Source organism: Magallana gigas, chromosome 4, assembly GCF_963853765.1.
Source record: "Magallana gigas chromosome 4, xbMagGiga1.1, whole genome shotgun sequence".
In the NCBI taxonomy this organism is placed as follows: domain Eukaryota; kingdom Metazoa; phylum Mollusca; class Bivalvia; order Ostreida; family Ostreidae; genus Magallana; species Magallana gigas.
Genome location: NC_088856.1, coordinates 34,495,074 through 34,514,147, shown reverse-complemented (window position 1 = coordinate 34,514,147; position 19,074 = coordinate 34,495,074). Strand labels below are relative to the sequence as shown.

Sequence of the window (19,074 nt, the reverse complement as noted above, 5' to 3'; positions counted from 1 at the left end):
TTGGTTACCCCCCCCTTTTTTGGATGAGTCTGCCCCCTTTCAAAACGACTCATGATGCTACGTGCCTGAGTTAAAAAACAATTAATAATATATACTTTAGACTATTGATAAGGCGAGTGAATTATTTTCATCAAAGTATATAAGACTTCATAGGAGAAGAAATTCATGCTAAATTTTAATATGTGCATGATGATATTCTAATATTTTGATATTAAAATTAATATACGATCATCATGCATATCCTACATAAAATTTACTCCTTGCTGTTTTGGTAAGAAATGAATATAATGAAAAGAAATGCAGATCTCTCTACGTTTTGAAAAATAAAACCTAGTATTATTTACAAGAACGTGATGAAATTTTTCATCGTATATATAGTTACATGTTAATACTAAAACAAAGAGCGGCAATATTCTCATCCAATTTTCAATCAGACGATTAGCATTAATCAGTCATTACAGTGCTAGATGAAAACAGTTATAAATATAAAATTATTTTGTTCTCTTTTTCAAGTTTTTTTTTTTGTGGGGAAGGGGGGGGGTAGTTAAAAATATAGAATGATTAAAAAGCATATAGTATACAATGTTTTATAGTTTTAAATCAATTTATTGTCGAAACAGGTACTTATTCAAAGGTGAACAATATTGAAAGCAGTTTTTTTCTCCTTTATTTCTTTAAAAGGGGGGGGGGGTTGTGGGGTTGTAGGGGTGGAGTTAACCTGATGAAGACTTTAAAAGTAAAGAATTTTAAAACATATGTTACATAACATATGTATAATAATAAGCATGAAAAAATTTTACATAAAGACTTCAACTCTTCTCCTGCACAAGAATTTTTCATATGAGTTCTTTATATGCATCCCTACAAAGAAAACTTGAGGAAATAACCAACTCTGATCGACTCAAGAGGCATAGTGGTTAACTCATAAATACACAGGAATAATTTCATTCAGTGGTGTGGCCACAGCTATATCATTGTTTTATATGAGGAAGTGTACAAACACTCTGAATATGTATTTACATGTAAAAAATATCTAGTCATTTGGATGTCCCAATTTATAATGAATTTAATTATTTTTTATATAAAATTTCAATGCAACGCCATAACAAGTATATACAGGGGCATGTATATCCCAATTAAGTTGAATGCAAGTCGATTGAACCAAAGGTTGCAAGTCGGTATTCGATACTAAAATAGTTGTGCTTACTTGCTGTTATTGACAATTCGTAGAAGTTAGGTACATTAACTTGTAGGTACAGAATTGTGCCAACATATAGGCCTATATGTTCTTTCTCAAACTATGAAGTAAAGTTAACATGATCATTCACGTATTATGTCATACGTGTAGTTTTATAAATCACGCGACGGTGATACTGAGGCTCATGATCAGATGTACAGCGCCAGGAATCGGTTCCCAGAAATATGTGGACGTTATACAGATTAATTTGCTTCTATGTTGTTTTCTTAAACATTGTAAGTAATCACTCCATTTTAGACTAATTTATCACTGTAGCTGATCAATGCTTTTTTCTCGAAAAACACATTTTTTTTTATTCAAATGCGTTTCTTATATCTAGAATAAATATTTTTCCATAAAGTCATGTCAAATCTAAGTTGTAGAAATGTAGAATAATGTAAAGCAGCTAGCCTGTCATATATTTGATTTGGAGACATATATATAGTGTATATGTAATGTTAACACAGAGCGGGGTTAGTGGAGGGGGGCACCTGTCCGTTAGACTGGTGGGGTATGTCAATCCGGGAGGGAATGGGGAGAACGGCAATCCCTGTGACGGGCGCTATTTTTTCACGGGTTCTCCGTGCGACCATCGCTTCATCATCTGTGTGGATAAGGAAAATGGGTAAGTATGTTACCATGTAATAAGGGACTTCTTCTTATGTCGATAATTCTATGAAAATAAACAAACTTATAAAGAAGAGTCCTGTAACGCTGATTCTCTTCATATTGCTTTGATTAATACACAATGGTGTGAAAAGTAGTGCTCCGAATACCAAATAAAGAACAATGTAATTAAGTTTGAATCAAGTGAAGAATTTAAGCCAACTTGGCCAAGTATACGTTTGAAACGTAGCTCTGTTTGTTACTATATCAACTGATATACCGCAGTATTGATGCTTCCTCTGTGGCAGTCAAATTTTGATATTTGCATAAAACTGATTATTTATGCCGTTGAATTTCTAGCATAACACTTTTTTTCAGGGGGAATTCGATGGATAAATGTCATTTCGGACGAGTGGAAACACCCTCAATTCCAGACCAAGACACTGTATCGTTTCCAACCAACATCCGGGGATTGGAGAATCCAATTTTGTTCAACGTCACATCATGGCCTGTGAGTTGAATACGTCATGATGAAGACAACCTCTAGACGGTTTACAGTTATTCTAAGCTAATTAATTAACCATATTTCGATTTTCAAGGACTCTGGAAAGTTTATATTAAAAGTAGATGTTTGGGACGACGACGTCCGCTCTAAAGATGAGCACGTGGAGTACCTGTACAAATACCTTGTCATCAAGCCCAGCGGCAGCCGATACAACCACACGGTCAAACAGTTTATGCTGCATCGCAGAACCAGGTACATCCCACTGATGCCACCTATAGAAAAGGATTCGTAAAAATCGAGGCTATTAATACCAACAAATACTAATTTGATTATGAGTGGTGACAATGTTTAACCATTGTCACTATGATGACTAATGTGTCACAAATCTATATACATGCATAGGCGTCGGAACCGGGGGGGGGGGCTGGGGGGGGGGGGGGCTTAGGCCCCCCCCCCCCACTTTTTTTTGCAAAGTTATACCTAACCATTAGAAACATAGCATGATAGAGGGTTCAGCCCCCCCCCCCCTTTTTCTCGCAGGAAAGATTATTGTTCCTAAATTTACCTTGAAAGATTGAGAAGTTTGATTCAGAAGCATACTAGCCCCCCCCCCCCCCCCCCCCCCCCCCCACGGATTCGGAATTTCATGATTTTGGGGAAAGAAAATTTGTGTGAGTAAGTTTTTTTTCTTTTGGAAGTATGTATACTCCCCCCCCCCCCCCCCCCCCCCCCCGGATTAGGATTTCCATGATTTTGGGAATTACTTTTTTTTCAATATTTCTGAGGATTAGTCTAGCCCCCCCCCCCCCCCCCCCCACTTTCAATTTGCTTCCGACGCCAGTGACATGTATCAAAGATCGAACTTTATACTAGCTCATGTAGAAATATTCATGTTCACAATGACAAATTCTTCAAGCTCCAGTTACATTAATTTGTTTTTTAAAGCTGATCATGAACAATTTGACCTGCTTAGACGAAATGCCAAAGAATATAGCTTATTGAACAGACACAGAGACCCAAAATGTTTACTGGCTGAAATTATAGGCTGCTACTTGTTAATTAAAAAGCTTTTTATGATTAATTTAAAAATCTGCATGAATTCTATGACACAGTATTTATTTATTTACTGAATGATAGAGTATATAAAAGTATACCATATAACACTATACTATAGTCGACATCACTTTTGTGACTCACAGACTGACACTGGAGCTGGCTGTCTTCTGTGACCAGTTCTATTTTGGGCCGTCATGTGACATCTACTGCCAGCACAGGAACGATTCGCTCGGACACTACACGTGTAACAGCACGGGAAGGAAACAGTGCCTAAAGGGTTAGGACCAAGTTTTATGAGCGGAAGGGGAATTCTATTGGAATAAAAAAGCAGATGTTTAGTTTTAATTTTGAAAATTGCATGTGATTTGTATATAATTCTGATGAGAGTGCAACAGATCTATAAACTAAATTAAACTCAACCATACAGGAGCAATAGTCAGGTTTCTGTTACTCAAATTAAAAAAAAAAAATTTCAAATTCAATCGTTTGTTTAAAGGTTGGAGAGGCCAGGGTTGTCGCCAAATGGATTACTGCGCAGACTCACCGTGCCAGAACAATGGTACATGTCTACAGAGGAAGGACTCGTACAACTGTAGCTGTCCGCACGGCTTTGTGGGTATGTATGTTCTTTAATTATTGAAAGATTATATGCTTTCTTTGGTGATTGATGCTGGATATGAAGGTGGCGACATGAATTTTTTCTGCAATGATCGCTACCTCAATAACCCGCATGAAATAACAAAGAAAGCATTTTATTGTTTATATTTATATCTTTCTTTTAACAAATTCATAAACTGATTGTAAAAAGTAAGTTAAATTACTAAATTACTGTTTACTATTTACATGTACATGTAATTTACTCAATAAAATGGTGTGACTGCCATCTATTTTCTGTGGATGAGAAGAGTTTTTTCAGTACTGAAAAGTGATGAACGTTGTTGTAAAAAGGAAGGGTTTGCTTTTGTATACATGTATCTACTAACTTCAAATAATAGTTATTTCTGCTCTCTTTATATGGCAACGATATCCTTCCTTTGGTGGTTTACATTTATATATTTACATTTTCCAGTGTCTTTGCCTGTGATAACACTACGTATCGATTTTGTACTATATAACCCATAATACAAATGACGCCAAATTGATGTGCCAGCGGGGTTTGCTTATTTATATTTAAATATTTAATCGTACGATGGCTTAAAATTATATAAATATAAATAATAAGGAATCATTCTTTGAATATGATGAGGTAATAATTTCGGTTGGGGTGTGATCAAATCTATCATAAAGCCCTTCGGGCTTTATTGGATTTGATCACGCCCCAACCAAAATTATCACCTCATAATACTCAAATAATGATTCCTTATTCCTTACATAAATATGGACCATATAGGTTACGATCTCTGCAATGCTACCTGAATTCGAAGCTACTTTCACACTCGCATGAACCAACAAAAACGCATTTCATTGCTTAAATGGAACAAAAGATATAATATGCCTACACGCTGAATAAATTTGTTGATTCAAACTATTTGAACAATGTATGTTTGAAAAAGAAAATGGTTGTTTTGAATAAAGTTTTGTACTTTTATGTAGGTGAGAACTGTGACATAGAGCTTTGTAAAGATAATTACTGCAGACACGATGGCGACTGTTACATTGTTGGTGACACTCACGTTTGTGTGTGTATCCCCGGATGGACGGGCAACAGGTGTCAGGATCGCCTTCTGAGTTGTGATGACGTCACATGTTCCAACAACGGCACATGCACAGTATCCAAAAATCAATATAATTGCCAATGCACGGACGGGTGGCAAGGAGATGGCTGTTTATTTGACGTGGATGAGTGTAAGCATAGCCCATGTCAGGGACAATCCGAATGTATTAACACTAAAGGGAGTTACAGGTGTCAATGTTCCCCTGGGTGGACTGGTATAAACTGCACGGAACAAGGCGATAATCCGTGTCTGCACGGGGAGTGTGCAAATCCACGATGCTTACCCAGCGGCGGGACATATTACCCCCAGTGCTTAGAAAGTTGGTCCGGGGTCACTTGTCTTGCAAATACCCAGATTGGTTGTCAGAACAACGCAACTTGTGGTAACAATCATGGCAAGGGAACTTCTTGTGTCTGCGATAAGGAGTCTGGCTCGGAGTTACGGGAAGGAAATGAGATGACGTCATGTTTGAGTAACTGCAGCAGTAACATACAATGTGAAGTTACTTCTGACGGAGAGTGGTCTTGTACTTGTGGCCAACAGCTTTGTTACTTGCCTTTTCCAGAGTTTTGCTGCTCTGTAGAAAATGGTACATGTACATCCTGTAATCTGATTCTTCTGCATGATTCTCATGAGATAAAGTGTTTGTTGAACTCGGTAAAGATTACAAGCCAACAGTTACGTAAGCTTTATCATACTAAATGCATTGCCAATTCATGTTTTTTTCTGTATTTTTTTCCAGATACTAATGTTTCTTTGGCATTAACTCCTCTAAATAGTTTCAACGAAAGTTATTTCGATCAAGATCATTTTATGTCTCCTTGCTCCGACTTCAACATGACGTTTTCCACTGCATCGCTAAAACGTACCAACGATTCTCAGACCCAGTGAGTGTGACTTACGAGTTTAATGCAACTTTTACTCTATATTATATGTATTTAGATAAATGTCTTATTTTTGAAACATTTTTAGGTATCTCAAGCAAGAGATTTTGGCTAAGGTGACTTTCGACAATGAGACGACTTGCACGATGTGGCGGCAGTGGGCTGTGACGTACTGCCTGCACCCCCTGATTGGGGACGACCAGTCGTACGAGTATGACGACGACACAGACCCCGCCCTCACTGATCCAAGTCTCCTAGTGGACAGCAACTATGAATCCATAAACTGGTACCCGCTGACTGGTCTATTAGCAGTTCCGGTCTTCGTTGGTATCGTCTGTTTTGTTGTTTTGCGCAGAAGGTTTGTTAGTTCTCCTCTAACCTTACTATCGATTCCAAGATTATTGAAACTGAAATTTTGACATGGTTTAAAGTAACCGTTTAACGAATTGTTTTTAAATTGTCTTTAGATTGGCGAGACAAGACGCGGGCGAAGAAGAGGATGACGAAAAAGCGTTGGGAAACGTTCCCGCAACATTTCATAACATCTTATACGCAGAGATGAATAATTAACACAAAAACTGTGCTTGTGATATTGTTTATTGAACACATACACACATTATTATAGAACACTTGAAATTCCATCGAAGATGTTTGAAAACCAAATATCATACCGGTAATATCAAGAATATAGATCTCGGAGAGGATTTATATAGGCAATGCCTGCTATCCCATCCGTTTATGTGATATATTGCATAAAGTATTGTTTAAATTAAGAATATAGTTAACCAGTAGGAAGGTCTTGGCCTCATTCAATGGTATTTAAGAAGAGAAGACATTTTCTTGATAACTGGATGCTCTTGAAAATGTTTCAAACCATCATTAAAAAGGTGGTGGTCTGCTCCTCCAAAACCTACCACACAACAAGTATATATGGCATCATAGTTTTGGTGACCGTAATGATGATATTTTTTTTTAATTTTCAATAAGTTAGATGGAGCTTAAGATGGTGTGGGACACCTCCATATTGTGGCGTACTTCCTATAGGACGAGAAGCTAGCCACGAACAATTGTTCGAGTAATGTTTTAATATTTTTCCTTCCAGTTTTATCTTTGTATCCTTTTTTTTTTACCTTGCTTTAGACCTAAATTGTACTGAACTCAAGACAGAAATCGTATATGGTGTTTGTTTTTTTTTTTTTAAAAAAGCGATTAATATAGTACCCCTGTAACAAAAAATGATCATTGTGTTTTTTCTTCTTGGGTTAGGCTGTGAACTTTTGTGACTGAAAATCTTGGAGATAATTCGCCGATTACTTAAATTCATAAACTTGAAACTGTAAATGCCCTCTTGTCGATTTACTTCTTAGAAATTTGTGTACACGAGGGTCGCACACACAAAATTTAGTTTTTTAAAATGTTTATTTGAACAAAACATGTATATCATTTGATAATCTCCCGCAGCATCAAGCGCAGATCCAGAAAATTGATCCAAAAAGGGGGGGGGGGGTTCTAAAGGATAATTGTGTTTGCCGGGGGCATATTTGCGATAAGTTTATTATATAAATTTAATAAATTTTAATTTTCCAGGAAAGGGGGGGGGGGGGTGGGTCGGGACCGTGCATGAGCATTGGTATCATATCTGAAAACACTTTATATATATGGGTGAGTTGTGTCAGTAGATTTATTTTTTTTCAGAACGGGAGCTAAGTACAGCCCTGTAGCTAAAAGATAGATAAAAACTCAAGTTTGCAACATTTCGAAAATCAGGTAGGAAACGAATAGCAGTAAAGTAAAATAACCGAAAATCGTCTCGGACCCCCCCCCCCCCCGCCCCTCCCCCTCCTCCATTAACATGCACCATCAAACTAAACCCCCCTCCCCCGGAAAAAAATTCTGGATCCGTGCATTGTCACTATGCCTTTCGTTAATTTATCAGGTGTCTGACGAAGGCAACTATTTAAACGCTTCTTTTTAAATCGTGCGTCACTTCGAACTCAAACACTCAAGTTCATCCCAGCTGATTAATTTTAAATAATTTATCAATTTAATTGTGCTTTTCATTTTTTTTTATTTGTTTATTGGTGACAACAAGCTTAATTAGGCTAAAAAGGTAGATCACTATATGAATTCCCAAGAGTTTTGTCTTTCATACAAACTGTTACGTTTGACAAGCTGTAGTTTCATTACTTTGATTCTTGGAATGCTGACAAGAGTTATCGAACATGAAATCTAACAGTCCCTAGAGGGCGTAGTCATCAAAGCAAATCAACCAATCGAATTAAGCGTTGTAAAATGAAGTGCTTTAATTTACCATCAATTTCATTGGTTTACTTCAAAATAGCCAGGCATTTTCAAAACACTCAGTGTGCGATCAAAGAGGAAAAATGAAAAGTAAACCAGATAGGGAGAAAAACCAAAACATTCAAGTATCGGTTCGATGCAGGTAAGATAGATTTGTTCAAATTTAATTATCAAGAACGGTGATATAGCATTTTGCGTTCAGAAACCTTGTTCATCTCTGTCATCTTAATATAACCAGCTGATAGCGGATGAATCCCAATCAGTTGAAATATCCTTAATTTTTGTTTCGATGATATTACGTTTAATCAGGACGTTTATACGTTCCATTTTAGTGTATCCAACCAATTTCAGTTCTACATGTATTTTGGACAACTTAAAAAACTATCACTTTTGGTACATGTTTGCTATTGATTGCAAGGTAGACGGACATCTCGGCCCAACGACACCTCGGCCAAGGGCGTTTGACACCTCGGCCCAGACGGGTCGGCCCAAATTTATTGACACGTCGGCCCATGTAAAAGACAACTCGGCCCAATGAAACTTTAGGTTCTACTAAAAATAAATATAAAAAAAATTAGGGGCAGATAATTACTTTATCTATTCATTGATTTCTTCTTTCTATCTCTTTTTTTGAAGATAATGACCAACGACATGAAATATTGAATTGGTGCTAAATGTGATAAAATTATCAGATGGTATTTAGCATCAAAATGTTCGTACAAGACGCGCACATGATCATTATATTTAATGTCTATTGTTTTTAAATTTACATCGATATGTACATTAATAAGCGCGCATAACTTCGGACATCGGGTCACACTTGCATACATGTATGAAAAAACCTGTCAATCAATCTCTGTGTATTTGTTTCATTGGATGGTCACGCGTCTCATTTTTTTTTTGTCAACAGCCAATAGAAAGTTGATGACTTTAAGGTTGTCGAAATTTTATTACTTAACTTTTTACACTACAATAATAATAGAATATGTGAATTTTGTATATAGATCGGAAATTTCAGGAATTGATGACACACTTAAAAAATATATTAGTGTTAAATCTAGGATTTAAAGATTGCAGTATTTAGATATTTTCATTTTATTAAATCTACAAAGATTGACCAGAAAGTGGACACAATAAAAATATTTTACATAATAATGAAATGAAATGTCATGATGTGTTGTTTCTCTGACGATTTTGTAAATCTGATATGGGGTGGTAATCATTGAAAGGTTATATATGGACTTCGGTGTTTATCGTCTTATAATTAACTGCGCGTAATTTAAAACTCTCCATTGTCACCCGTGACACGCGTTTGCGACTCCAAAGGAAAGTGCTGCATCCTCTTGTTTGTTTAACTATTAGTGTCATTGTCGTTGTCGAAATTGTCGTCATTTTCTTAATTTTACTTTCTTGTTTGCTTAACAATTAGAACTTAATGGTCTCATTTTTTTTAGTAATTCAATTTCTTTTACACGTCTTTGATATGTAATATTTTGATAAAATATATATGTTAATAAAATAAAAACATTTAAATCAAATATTTTTGTTTCAATTTTGCTTGAACCGAGATGTCTTTTACGTGAGCCGAGGTGTCTAAAATTTTGGGCCGACCCATCTGGGCCGAGGTGTCCTGGGGCCGAAGTGTCGTTGGGCCGAGGTGTCGTTGGGCCGACATGTCTGACATTCGATTGCAAGCAAAATTGCATAAAGAATGAAAGTCTGTGTTTCACAAATACATTGTTATTACACATTGTTCGGCTGCATAAAGTTCAGTGTTCCAGATATAAGCCATTGGAATGTAATACCTGTTTCAGTGCCTTTGCAAGAGGTCCACTGGTTGATGTATACTTAAAGTGGAAATAAAACTAATTGGTATTCTTTTATTTTTTGTTAAGGCCCATCAATGACATTGAAAAGAAGCAGGCTTCTTATTCAGTGGTTGAATGTAATGGAGAGAAAAGAGAGGTGACAGTTAAAGAAAGATTGGGAGTAAACCCAAACACAAAGACTTTCTTTTTTGACCATGTATTTCCACCAGCATCAAAGCAGATTGATCTGTACAAGAAAGTTGTCACGCCGATTATTGACGAGGTGCTTCTGGGATACAACTGTACCATTTTTGCGTATGTAACTTATATATAAAGTGATTTCTATTTGTAATGATTAAGTTAACATTATAATTCACAAAAAATATGAACTCAGTTGTTTATTCAATATTTTTTTCAATTTCATTACATTCTCATGTTATAGATTATTTGAATGAAAAGATAAAAAGATAGTATAGTTGAAAAAATATAGTATATGGACAAAAATTCTTCTTGTGGGGTTTTTAATTTCATTTCTCTGAGGAGACCTTTACAGTCACAGCATTTTTGTTGTCCATAAACCTGTTATTTTGTTTTACTAGATATGGACAAACAGGCACTGGCAAAACCTTCACGATGGAGGGTGGGCGGGTGGACGGCCAGGAGGTGTCCTGGGAGAAGGACCCACTGGCTGGCATCATTCCAAGGGCCATGTTCAACATATTTGAACAGCTTTCTAAGTCACAGGTAGTTATGATAAAATATATTTCAAACATCAAAAAATATTTCTTTAGGGATTAGATTTCTTTCAAGATATTGAGAAAGATTTTGAATAAAATTGAATATAATACAAGTTTTATTTTCTACATATGATATGAAGCAATTTGGAACAACAATATTTAATCCAAACAAAGCAACTAAGAATTGACAGATCAATGTTGAACTTCTTGTTTTGAATATTAAGATTTTTCCTGTTTTGATTTTTCATTTGTTATTGTAATAGAATAGATTAAAGGAATATATACATTATGTACTTTGTCTTATATTGTCTTTGTATGCATTATATTTTAAATGCATAATTTTATATTATCAACAGTCAGATATTGTTTTCTTGAATTGTAGGAGATCGAGTTTTCAGTAAGAGTGTCATTTCTTGAGCTGTATAATGAAGAGCTCTTTGATTTGTTGGGGTCCTCAGAAGATGCACTCCGCCTCAAAATCTACGAGGACAGCGCCAAAAAGGTATCTGCTAATGTGGAATTACATGTTTATGAATTTTTTTCTATATAACATTGACATTTTTATAATTGTTTCTTAATTGGGTATGAAATAATTTTGGTATACTAAGTGGGTTTTTTTCCTTTTTGTCACCCTTCTGTATGTCAAGATCTTGACTTCTAGACTTAAACACTTAAGTCTATACAGTCCTGTTCACTCATTTCATGTTTGCTTATCACAGAATAAGATCTAGTATTTGTTGTTGCTATTTAAAATGACAGAATCAGAGAACTGCCATTTTTTGTGTGTGATTTTTTTAAAAAATCAATGTTCACAGTGTCACAGTACTTTCTGAATGTTTTACTCATTTTCTAATCATATTGTGGATTTAATAGTAAGTTCATTTAAAAATCCACACTTTTTACCATAGACGTCATATAGAGTCTGTTTTGTGTTGTGACAGGGGTCAGTGATTATACAAGGTCTGGAAGAGGTGGTGGTCCGGAACAAGTCAGAGGTGTTCCAGATCCTGGAGCGGGGCTCCGCGCGGCGACAGACGGCCGCCACACTGATGAATGCCACCTCAAGGTCAGTAGGTCAAACGTCCAGGTCAAACATCTTAATGATGTCATAATAAGTCTTTGAATATCCTTTCATTCTTGTGCCTTTTTTTCTTGCAATTTTGATTTGTTCTTTTAAAAGGAGTGTGCATCTATAAAAGGCCTCAAAACTGTAGATTTGGAATTATAATGAATAATGATTTGGTTGTATTTTTTATGGTTAGATTTCTTCATTTTGATGCAATAGCTGAATGTAAATGTAAAAAAAATTGTAATGTTTGAGGACATAATAATGATTATTTTTCAAAATATATGTATTGGTAATACACTTGTATACATGTATTGATACGGTATAATATACATGTACAACTATTTAACCTGATGGTTTTGTGAAGGTAAAGTTGACAGCTGAACATAACTACTTAATGTTTTATTGGTTTTGCAGTCGATCCCACACTGTGTTTTCTGTCACTATACACATTAAGGAGAACACCATTGATGGCGAGGAACTTCTGAAGACAGGAAAACTCTATCTGGTCAGAAATTCAGTCAGCTTATTTAAAGTCCATAGTTTAAAATTAAAGTTTTTTACAATAGGTAACATTTCTTATTACAACATCAGAAAAAAAAGATCTTGGAAAATGGCTACATTAGACTTCTGCACAATTCTTATAAAAGGATTTTCTGCATTAGGTTGATTTAGCAGGAAGTGAAAACATTGGGCGTTCGGGTGCTGTGGACAAGCGAGCACGAGAGGCGGGTAACATAAACCAGAGTCTGCTGACCCTGGGGCGCGTCATCACTGCACTGGTGGAGCACGCCCCCCACATCCCATACAGGTAAGACTGAGTTTGAAGTATGTGGATCATTGTCTTTTACATATAGTATTAATATACAGTGTTTGTATAGGTAAGTTTAACTTTGTTTCTGGTTTGAACATTTCTATACATTCAAGTTGATTGGTTGCAGAGAGAGTAAGCTCACTCGTCTCCTACAAGACTCCCTGGGAGGAAGAACGAAGACCTCCATCATTGCCACCATCTCGCCTGCTTCCTGCAATCTAGAGGTAAAGCTTCTCAGGACTCGCTTAGAACACAGCTGCCTGAGTGTTAAGCCAGACCTTTATTTTGTAATGTGAAACTTTCATTGCTTTCAAACTAAAAGTAATTTCAGCTGCTTATTTAAAAGATTCTGTTTTTGTAGGAAACGTTAAGTACTTTGGATTATGCTTTTCGAGCTAAGAATATTCAGAATCAGCCTGAAGTGAACCAGAAACTGACAAAGAAGGCGCTACTGAGGGTAAGAAGTTTGAATTGGACCGGATTAGAATAAACCACTAAACACTGTTCTTCAGTGGCTGTATCAAGTACTGAACCACTCTAATATGGGTATTTTTTCAGACGTATAATGAAGAAATTGAAAGACTCAGGCGAGATCTCCAGGCAGCTAGGGAGAAAAATGGCATCTTCTTAGCAGAAGAAAACTACATGTAATCTTTCTCAAATATTCTTTAAAAGATAATATTTTTCTGGTAACATTTTGTTTTTATACAAGTACAATTAAAGAAGATTGATGTAATATGATTAAATGATAAACATTGCCTATTCAACCTTTTTATTATACAAAAAGCAATGTGTTTGTTGTGTGATAATTAAGGCAGCCTGGCTTTTAAGGGTTAGACTTCTAGGGGGAAATAAAACTTCAAATGATTAATGATAACCTAAAGGAAGTGTTAAAATTGATACAGTAATAATATTATCTTTAGCGTAAAAAATAGTACTTGTGGATATTGAGTACTGTACATACAATATTGAGTAAAAAAAATTACTTTTACTTGTAGTTTAAGTAAATTTTAATAGCAGTAATGATAAACAATCAAAATGTAAAACAATCATTTCTTTTCAGTGCTATGCAGACAAAAATTCGCCAACAGGAAGATTCCATTCATGAGATGGAAGAACAACTTGACGCCCTCACAAAGGAGAAAGAGAAGGTAGCTACCATTCAATCAGTATTCTGGACCATCTAGTTTTTTATATAATTCATATCATTTGAGCACGTTTGGATTGGTAATGGATATTGTTAGCTCTTTAGATCAAATCTTTTATGTCAATATTTTCAGATTAACAACTTGTTTGAGACCACGCAGAGAGAGCTGGAAGAGACCAGCAAGAGGCTGATGAAGACGGCCAATCACCTGGTGCGTACAACAGGTGCCCTCGAGGAGACGGCCCAGACCCTTGAAACGACCGTCAAGGAGAGGGAGGAGCAGAAGTACTTGGTCAAACAGCACCTCAACTCAGAGAACTGTCTGTATGGGGAGGCCACAGAGGTAAGCTCAAACAGTACCTCAACTCAGAGAACTGTCTGTATGGGGAAGCCACAGAGGTAAGCACAAACAGCACCTCAACTCAGAGAACTGTCTGTATGGGAAAGCCACAGAGGTAAGCACAAACAAAATCTCAACTCGGAGAACATTCTGTAGGGGGAGGTAATGCAGGTAAGCCCCCTCTCCTCCACTTGGACCATCTGTAGTAGATGTAGGTCTTGTACATGTAAGAAAAGAAATCAATTGCAATTTGTGTTGAAAAATGAATGGTACATGTATTTGCTTACTGTATGACAATATATAGTTTTACATCATTATTTATTGATCAACAGTTTTATCAAATTCACCCATGAAAATAAATTTTCCTCAAATTACAAAAAATCCTTGAAAGTGAAAACAATTTGTATCAGAAATGCACTTGTCCACAAATCTTTCAAACTAACTATTTGTAAATCCATAGTATTTGATGCACCAATGTATAAGATATAAATGAAACTACAGAAACTAAAAAACAGAACAGAATATAAAGTTTTAAAGAGAAAGAAAAATTAAAGTCTTACTGAACTACTAGAAGCAAACTGAGTGTCAGTGTTTGTGGTTTGTTGTAGTTGATGTCCACGGTCCAGTCGACCCTGACTGATGTCCATGGCCTGCACGACAAACTGGACAGGAAGCGGTCGGTAGAGAGACACAATGAGCAGTGTCAGACCGAGTTCCAGGGGGCCTTCAACAGGGAAATCAACAGCATAGAGACTCAGCTACAGGCTTTCCTACAGACTCAGAGTGACTTCCACACCGACCGCACACAGAAAATAGGTCAGCTACCATCTCAAGTGTCTCTGTGCTGTACATTACACACATTGTATTGTATCAAATTCCATCAGCAACATTAGAGTACATCCAATAGAGTTAACTCGATGATATTGAAGGTGGTATGAGACACCTTTGGTTATTAATGTGGATGAGAGTATTTTATGATCAAAATACTTTCATGGTTTTAGAATTTTTAAATATTTGACCAAAAAAATGAAGTTCAAAATAATTCAGAAAAAAAACTTAAGAAATCATACTCAATTTTATTGTTTATTTCAACAGGAAGTACGTTACAACATGGAGGTGTCCCAAGTCACCTTTAGTGTATCAGATATGCTAAAAAAAATATGGTTAATTTTATTGGAGTGAAAGACCATACAAATCATTGTCTTTATTTTAGCTTGCATGTTGGAAAAAGGGAGATCTGAAACAACTACATTGGGAGACCTGGTCAGTGGCTTGCAGGACAAGCTAAAGGAGCATGTGACCTCTCTACACCAACACACAGACACACAGACAACGTCCAGACTGACCTGGATGGAGAAGACATTGGAACAGTCCCAGAATACACAGGTAAAATCTCCCAGTTGATTCAATTCTGACAGTCCCAGAATACATAAGTAAAATCTCCCAGCTGATTCAACACCTACAGGTTTGGGGAGTATTGGACTGTTTTGATGAGTTTTCAAGTGTTCTAGTATACACTTAATACAATGTAAAAAATAATTAATTCTGAAAAATTTTGTAAACAGGAAATTTACAAAATACATGCTTTAAAATCTGGAAGTTATTTGAATAATTATTTGTAATACAGGTATTAGAGGAGTCCCGGAACCAACAATTCTATCAGGAAACTTTCTTGACTCTTGTGAAAAGTGCTCAAGAGAAACTGGAAGCTTCCACTCATACTCTCCAACAGGAATTGGAGAAATTTCAGCAACAGGTATTTATAAGCCATTTTGTTTAAACATGAATTATGAAGAATCTGACTTCATATAATTCTAATCTAGATCTACATATATTTATGATGTTTGGATAAAATTCTTGACCTGAAGCTCAATTTTTTTCCTTTTTATAACATGTTATGTTTTGTAGAAAAAAGAGTTTGAGCAGACAACGCAAAGTTGGACTAGTTCTATCTCTGAACACTTAGCCAAGGTCAAGAACATGGTTGGTGAGTTTTCGACTGAGATGAGCCAGAAACTGAGCAATCTGGAGCAATCTCATAGTGAGATGAATGAGCTCGATGAAGAACTGGAGAAGATTCTTATTAAGAAGAGACGACTTCTGAGTCAGTCCCAGACAACCACCAAAGAATCTCGAGGTCAATTGAACAAGTTCTCGGAGGAGGTTGGCATGGAAATTGACACATTGGACAGTAGTTGCCACGAAAGTGGAAAGACAACCATTAAGAATTTCCAGGAAACTTTTATTTCCCATGGAGAGAAAGTCTCAAAGGTATGATGATGATGAATTTATGAATATAGCAAAACCAATGTGCTGAGTATATAGTATATAGTATATAATTTCATGGTGTATGTTCATTTGATGTTTTAGGTTTCTACTGAATTAGACTCCTGCCGAAATACTTGTGGACAGATGTCAGAGAGAGTCATTGAAAATATAGAGCAAGGCAACAAGGTATGGGGGTTTGTAATTTTTAATGCTTAATTAATGTTTAGTAATGTGCATCAAATTTGTTGAACATGATTTACCAAGTGGTTAAGATTTTTTATATCAGAATTCAGTTCTTCAAGGTTTTTTTTTTAAAATACAAAGAGAAAAATATTAAACAAATAATTTGTTGATTTCCATACACTAGCTTTTGTTTTTCATTTAGGTACATAAGGACTATGTTTCCCAGCTGTGTGAGAGGGTTGATTTGGGGAAATCTGAGACAGTTTCAGCGAAGGACAGCCACCAGAGAATAGTTGAGGTATGTGTGAGGTCTTGTCAACACTTACAAAGTCATACAAAACCATTAATTATTGTTAAGACCAACAAACATTGTAATAATTCAGGAGCTGAATGCCGATTATGCTGGAAGCTTAGAGAATGTCACAAAGAGTAAGTGTGCTGTAACAGAGCTGGTGGAATCCTACTCAACTGATTTAACCAATCAGAGTGCTCAGAGCCAAGATCATGTGATTCAATGGTCCAATCAGCTACAGACAGAGTTGGGAAATAGAGTAGAGGATGTGCATGCCTTCCTTCAAGAGAAGATGAAGAAAGATATCCCAACAGGTAATTGTTATATTTTCATTACTTTTATAAATATATACATGTATTTTGTACAGTCTTGTTTTCATGTTCATTTTTGAAATTTTAGCTTTATATAAAAGCATTTATTTCTTTTTTTTTAAACTGTAATGATATTTTATTAGTATTTTTCAGTGCTTTATGTAATTTTGCTATCTAATGTAATAATCTATAAATTTTAATATGAAATATAAAAAAATGGTCCTTTTACCAAAGATCAACAAAACTTCATAATTTTACTCAAAATGAATCCAATTGAACAGGTGCTACCCCACAAAGACGGGAAGTTCTGTACCCTCAAAGTCTGACAAGAACTGGGGCCCATGAAGAGCTACTGGAGGACTTTGGTTTCCAGCCCCCACCTATAAAGGCCAACCTGATGAGGAGCTTGGAGCTGGCCGCTCAAGAGGAGGAGAGTGAGGGAGGGGTCAGTGATCAGGTGGGAATTCAGGTGTAAAGTCAACCTTCTGTTTAAACCTCACATCAGTTGTATGTTTGTATAGATGATAATGGCAAATATATTGTTAACTTCAGATGGATCATCAGACCCAGGCTATTCAGAAGGAGATTCCAGATGATGTGAGTGAGGCAGGAAGTGACATGTCGTGTTCCTCCGCGACCTCAGGGGTGTCTGTCTTCAGCTACTCCAGCAAGGTACGTCAGACTGGCTGCTCTGTATAAAACTAAAAACCGACCTTAAACGGGGAAATTCTTTATTGTCATTCTTTATATATACATTGTATGTCATATCATGAACTACCATATGTTTAAATGATTGAGTCTGTGGATGTAGTTCATTGTGTAAAGCTGTCCTTTATTATAATTACAGACATCAGAAACCAAAGAGAATGCTTTGAAAAAGTCAAGAAAAGTCAAGATTAATAGTACCAACATCACTCCGCGCAACAAGACGCGACTTCCACTGCGCTCCAGTAACAACGATTCCTAGGAATCAGTTCATTGGACTCGCGGCTCATTTCAGTGGTCGCTCTACAGAAACAGTCTAGAATTCTAATCAACAGAGGGAAAAGATGACTACCACTGAATGTTAAGATCTTTGGTTTGGACAATTTAGTTTGTAGTTATGTTAAGACTGCTTGTGCAATACTGCTATTTTACAATATGCATTTACTATCCAGTAATTTTAAACATGATGCTGACAAATAGGCCATGTAAGGAGAATAAATTGTATTAAAAAAAAACCAGCACAACTTGAAGACCACTGTTCTCTTGCTGTCCTACATGTATCTCTATGCTGTACTCTGTCAAGTTTTCACTCTTACTTTCCTCTCTTTTAACTCCAAACTTTTATTTGTAAATTTTGTGTTGCATTTTATGAATTTACAAACCTGTGTAATCATGTGTATACTGTATCATGAGGAAGTCCCCATGCAGAGTGAAATAAATTATCCCAAACATACCAAACTGTTATACAAAGTTTTTAATGTATCAACCATTAACATAACCCCAACATTCAATTTGTCTGCTCAGCCTGGTGTGTTATAGTACTGACAATATCGGAAAAATAAGCATTCAATGCTTTAACAAATGAAAGCATAGGGCGAGAACCTAGTAAGTTGCAAGAACTTGTGTTCGAACCCTTTGTATATATTATATATACAAAAAAATACGTTCAAACCAACAAATGTATGGTACATTTGTAATCTGGGTATAGTTTACTATACATGAGTAATCTCAGACTATGAAATTATTGTGAAGCACATGGCTCAGTCAGCGTAAATGTTAGCTAAAAGTCACCGGTTCAAGCCTCACCTTAAGCACTTGA

At 36.1% G+C, this 19,074-nt stretch overlaps 2 protein-coding genes across 3 annotated transcripts; both read left to right on the top strand.

Moving 5' to 3' along the window:
- The first annotated feature begins 1,337 nt into the window (after nucleotides 1-1,337).
- On the top strand, nucleotides 1,338-6,920 carry LOC105334888 (delta-like protein 4). The gene is made up of 10 exons (XM_034451853.2): nucleotides 1,338-1,473; nucleotides 1,705-1,862; nucleotides 2,222-2,354; nucleotides 2,443-2,600; nucleotides 3,548-3,681; nucleotides 3,901-4,020; nucleotides 4,998-5,708; nucleotides 5,862-6,006; nucleotides 6,092-6,361; nucleotides 6,471-6,920. Exons 1-10 carry the CDS (start codon nucleotides 1,423-1,425, stop codon nucleotides 6,571-6,573), a joined length of 1,983 nt encoding a protein of 660 aa, XP_034307744.2. The 5' UTR covers nucleotides 1,338-1,422; the 3' UTR covers nucleotides 6,574-6,920.
- A 1,367-nt stretch (nucleotides 6,921-8,287) lies between these two features.
- On the top strand, nucleotides 8,288-18,713 carry LOC105334887 (kinesin-like protein KIF11-A). Of its 2 annotated transcripts, none has more exons than XM_011438492.4 (22): nucleotides 8,288-8,446; nucleotides 10,200-10,427; nucleotides 10,712-10,856; nucleotides 11,232-11,351; nucleotides 11,791-11,915; nucleotides 12,333-12,423; nucleotides 12,581-12,726; nucleotides 12,857-12,953; nucleotides 13,091-13,186; nucleotides 13,288-13,376; nucleotides 13,793-13,880; nucleotides 14,010-14,219; nucleotides 14,825-15,032; nucleotides 15,430-15,602; nucleotides 15,844-15,972; nucleotides 16,125-16,487; nucleotides 16,587-16,670; nucleotides 16,870-16,965; nucleotides 17,051-17,273; nucleotides 17,552-17,727; nucleotides 17,823-17,942; nucleotides 18,118-18,713. In XM_011438492.4, the coding sequence occupies exons 1-22, from the start codon at nucleotides 8,388-8,390 to the stop codon at nucleotides 18,235-18,237; spliced, it is 3,186 nt and encodes a 1,061-aa protein (XP_011436794.3). In that variant the 5' UTR covers nucleotides 8,288-8,387; the 3' UTR covers nucleotides 18,238-18,713. The 2 variants fall into 2 exon arrangements, with proteins under 2 accessions (XP_011436794.3, XP_065938286.1); XM_066082214.1 differs by having other exon boundaries at nucleotides 10,712-10,859; nucleotides 11,235-11,351.
- Nucleotides 18,714-19,074: the final 361 nt, after the last annotated feature.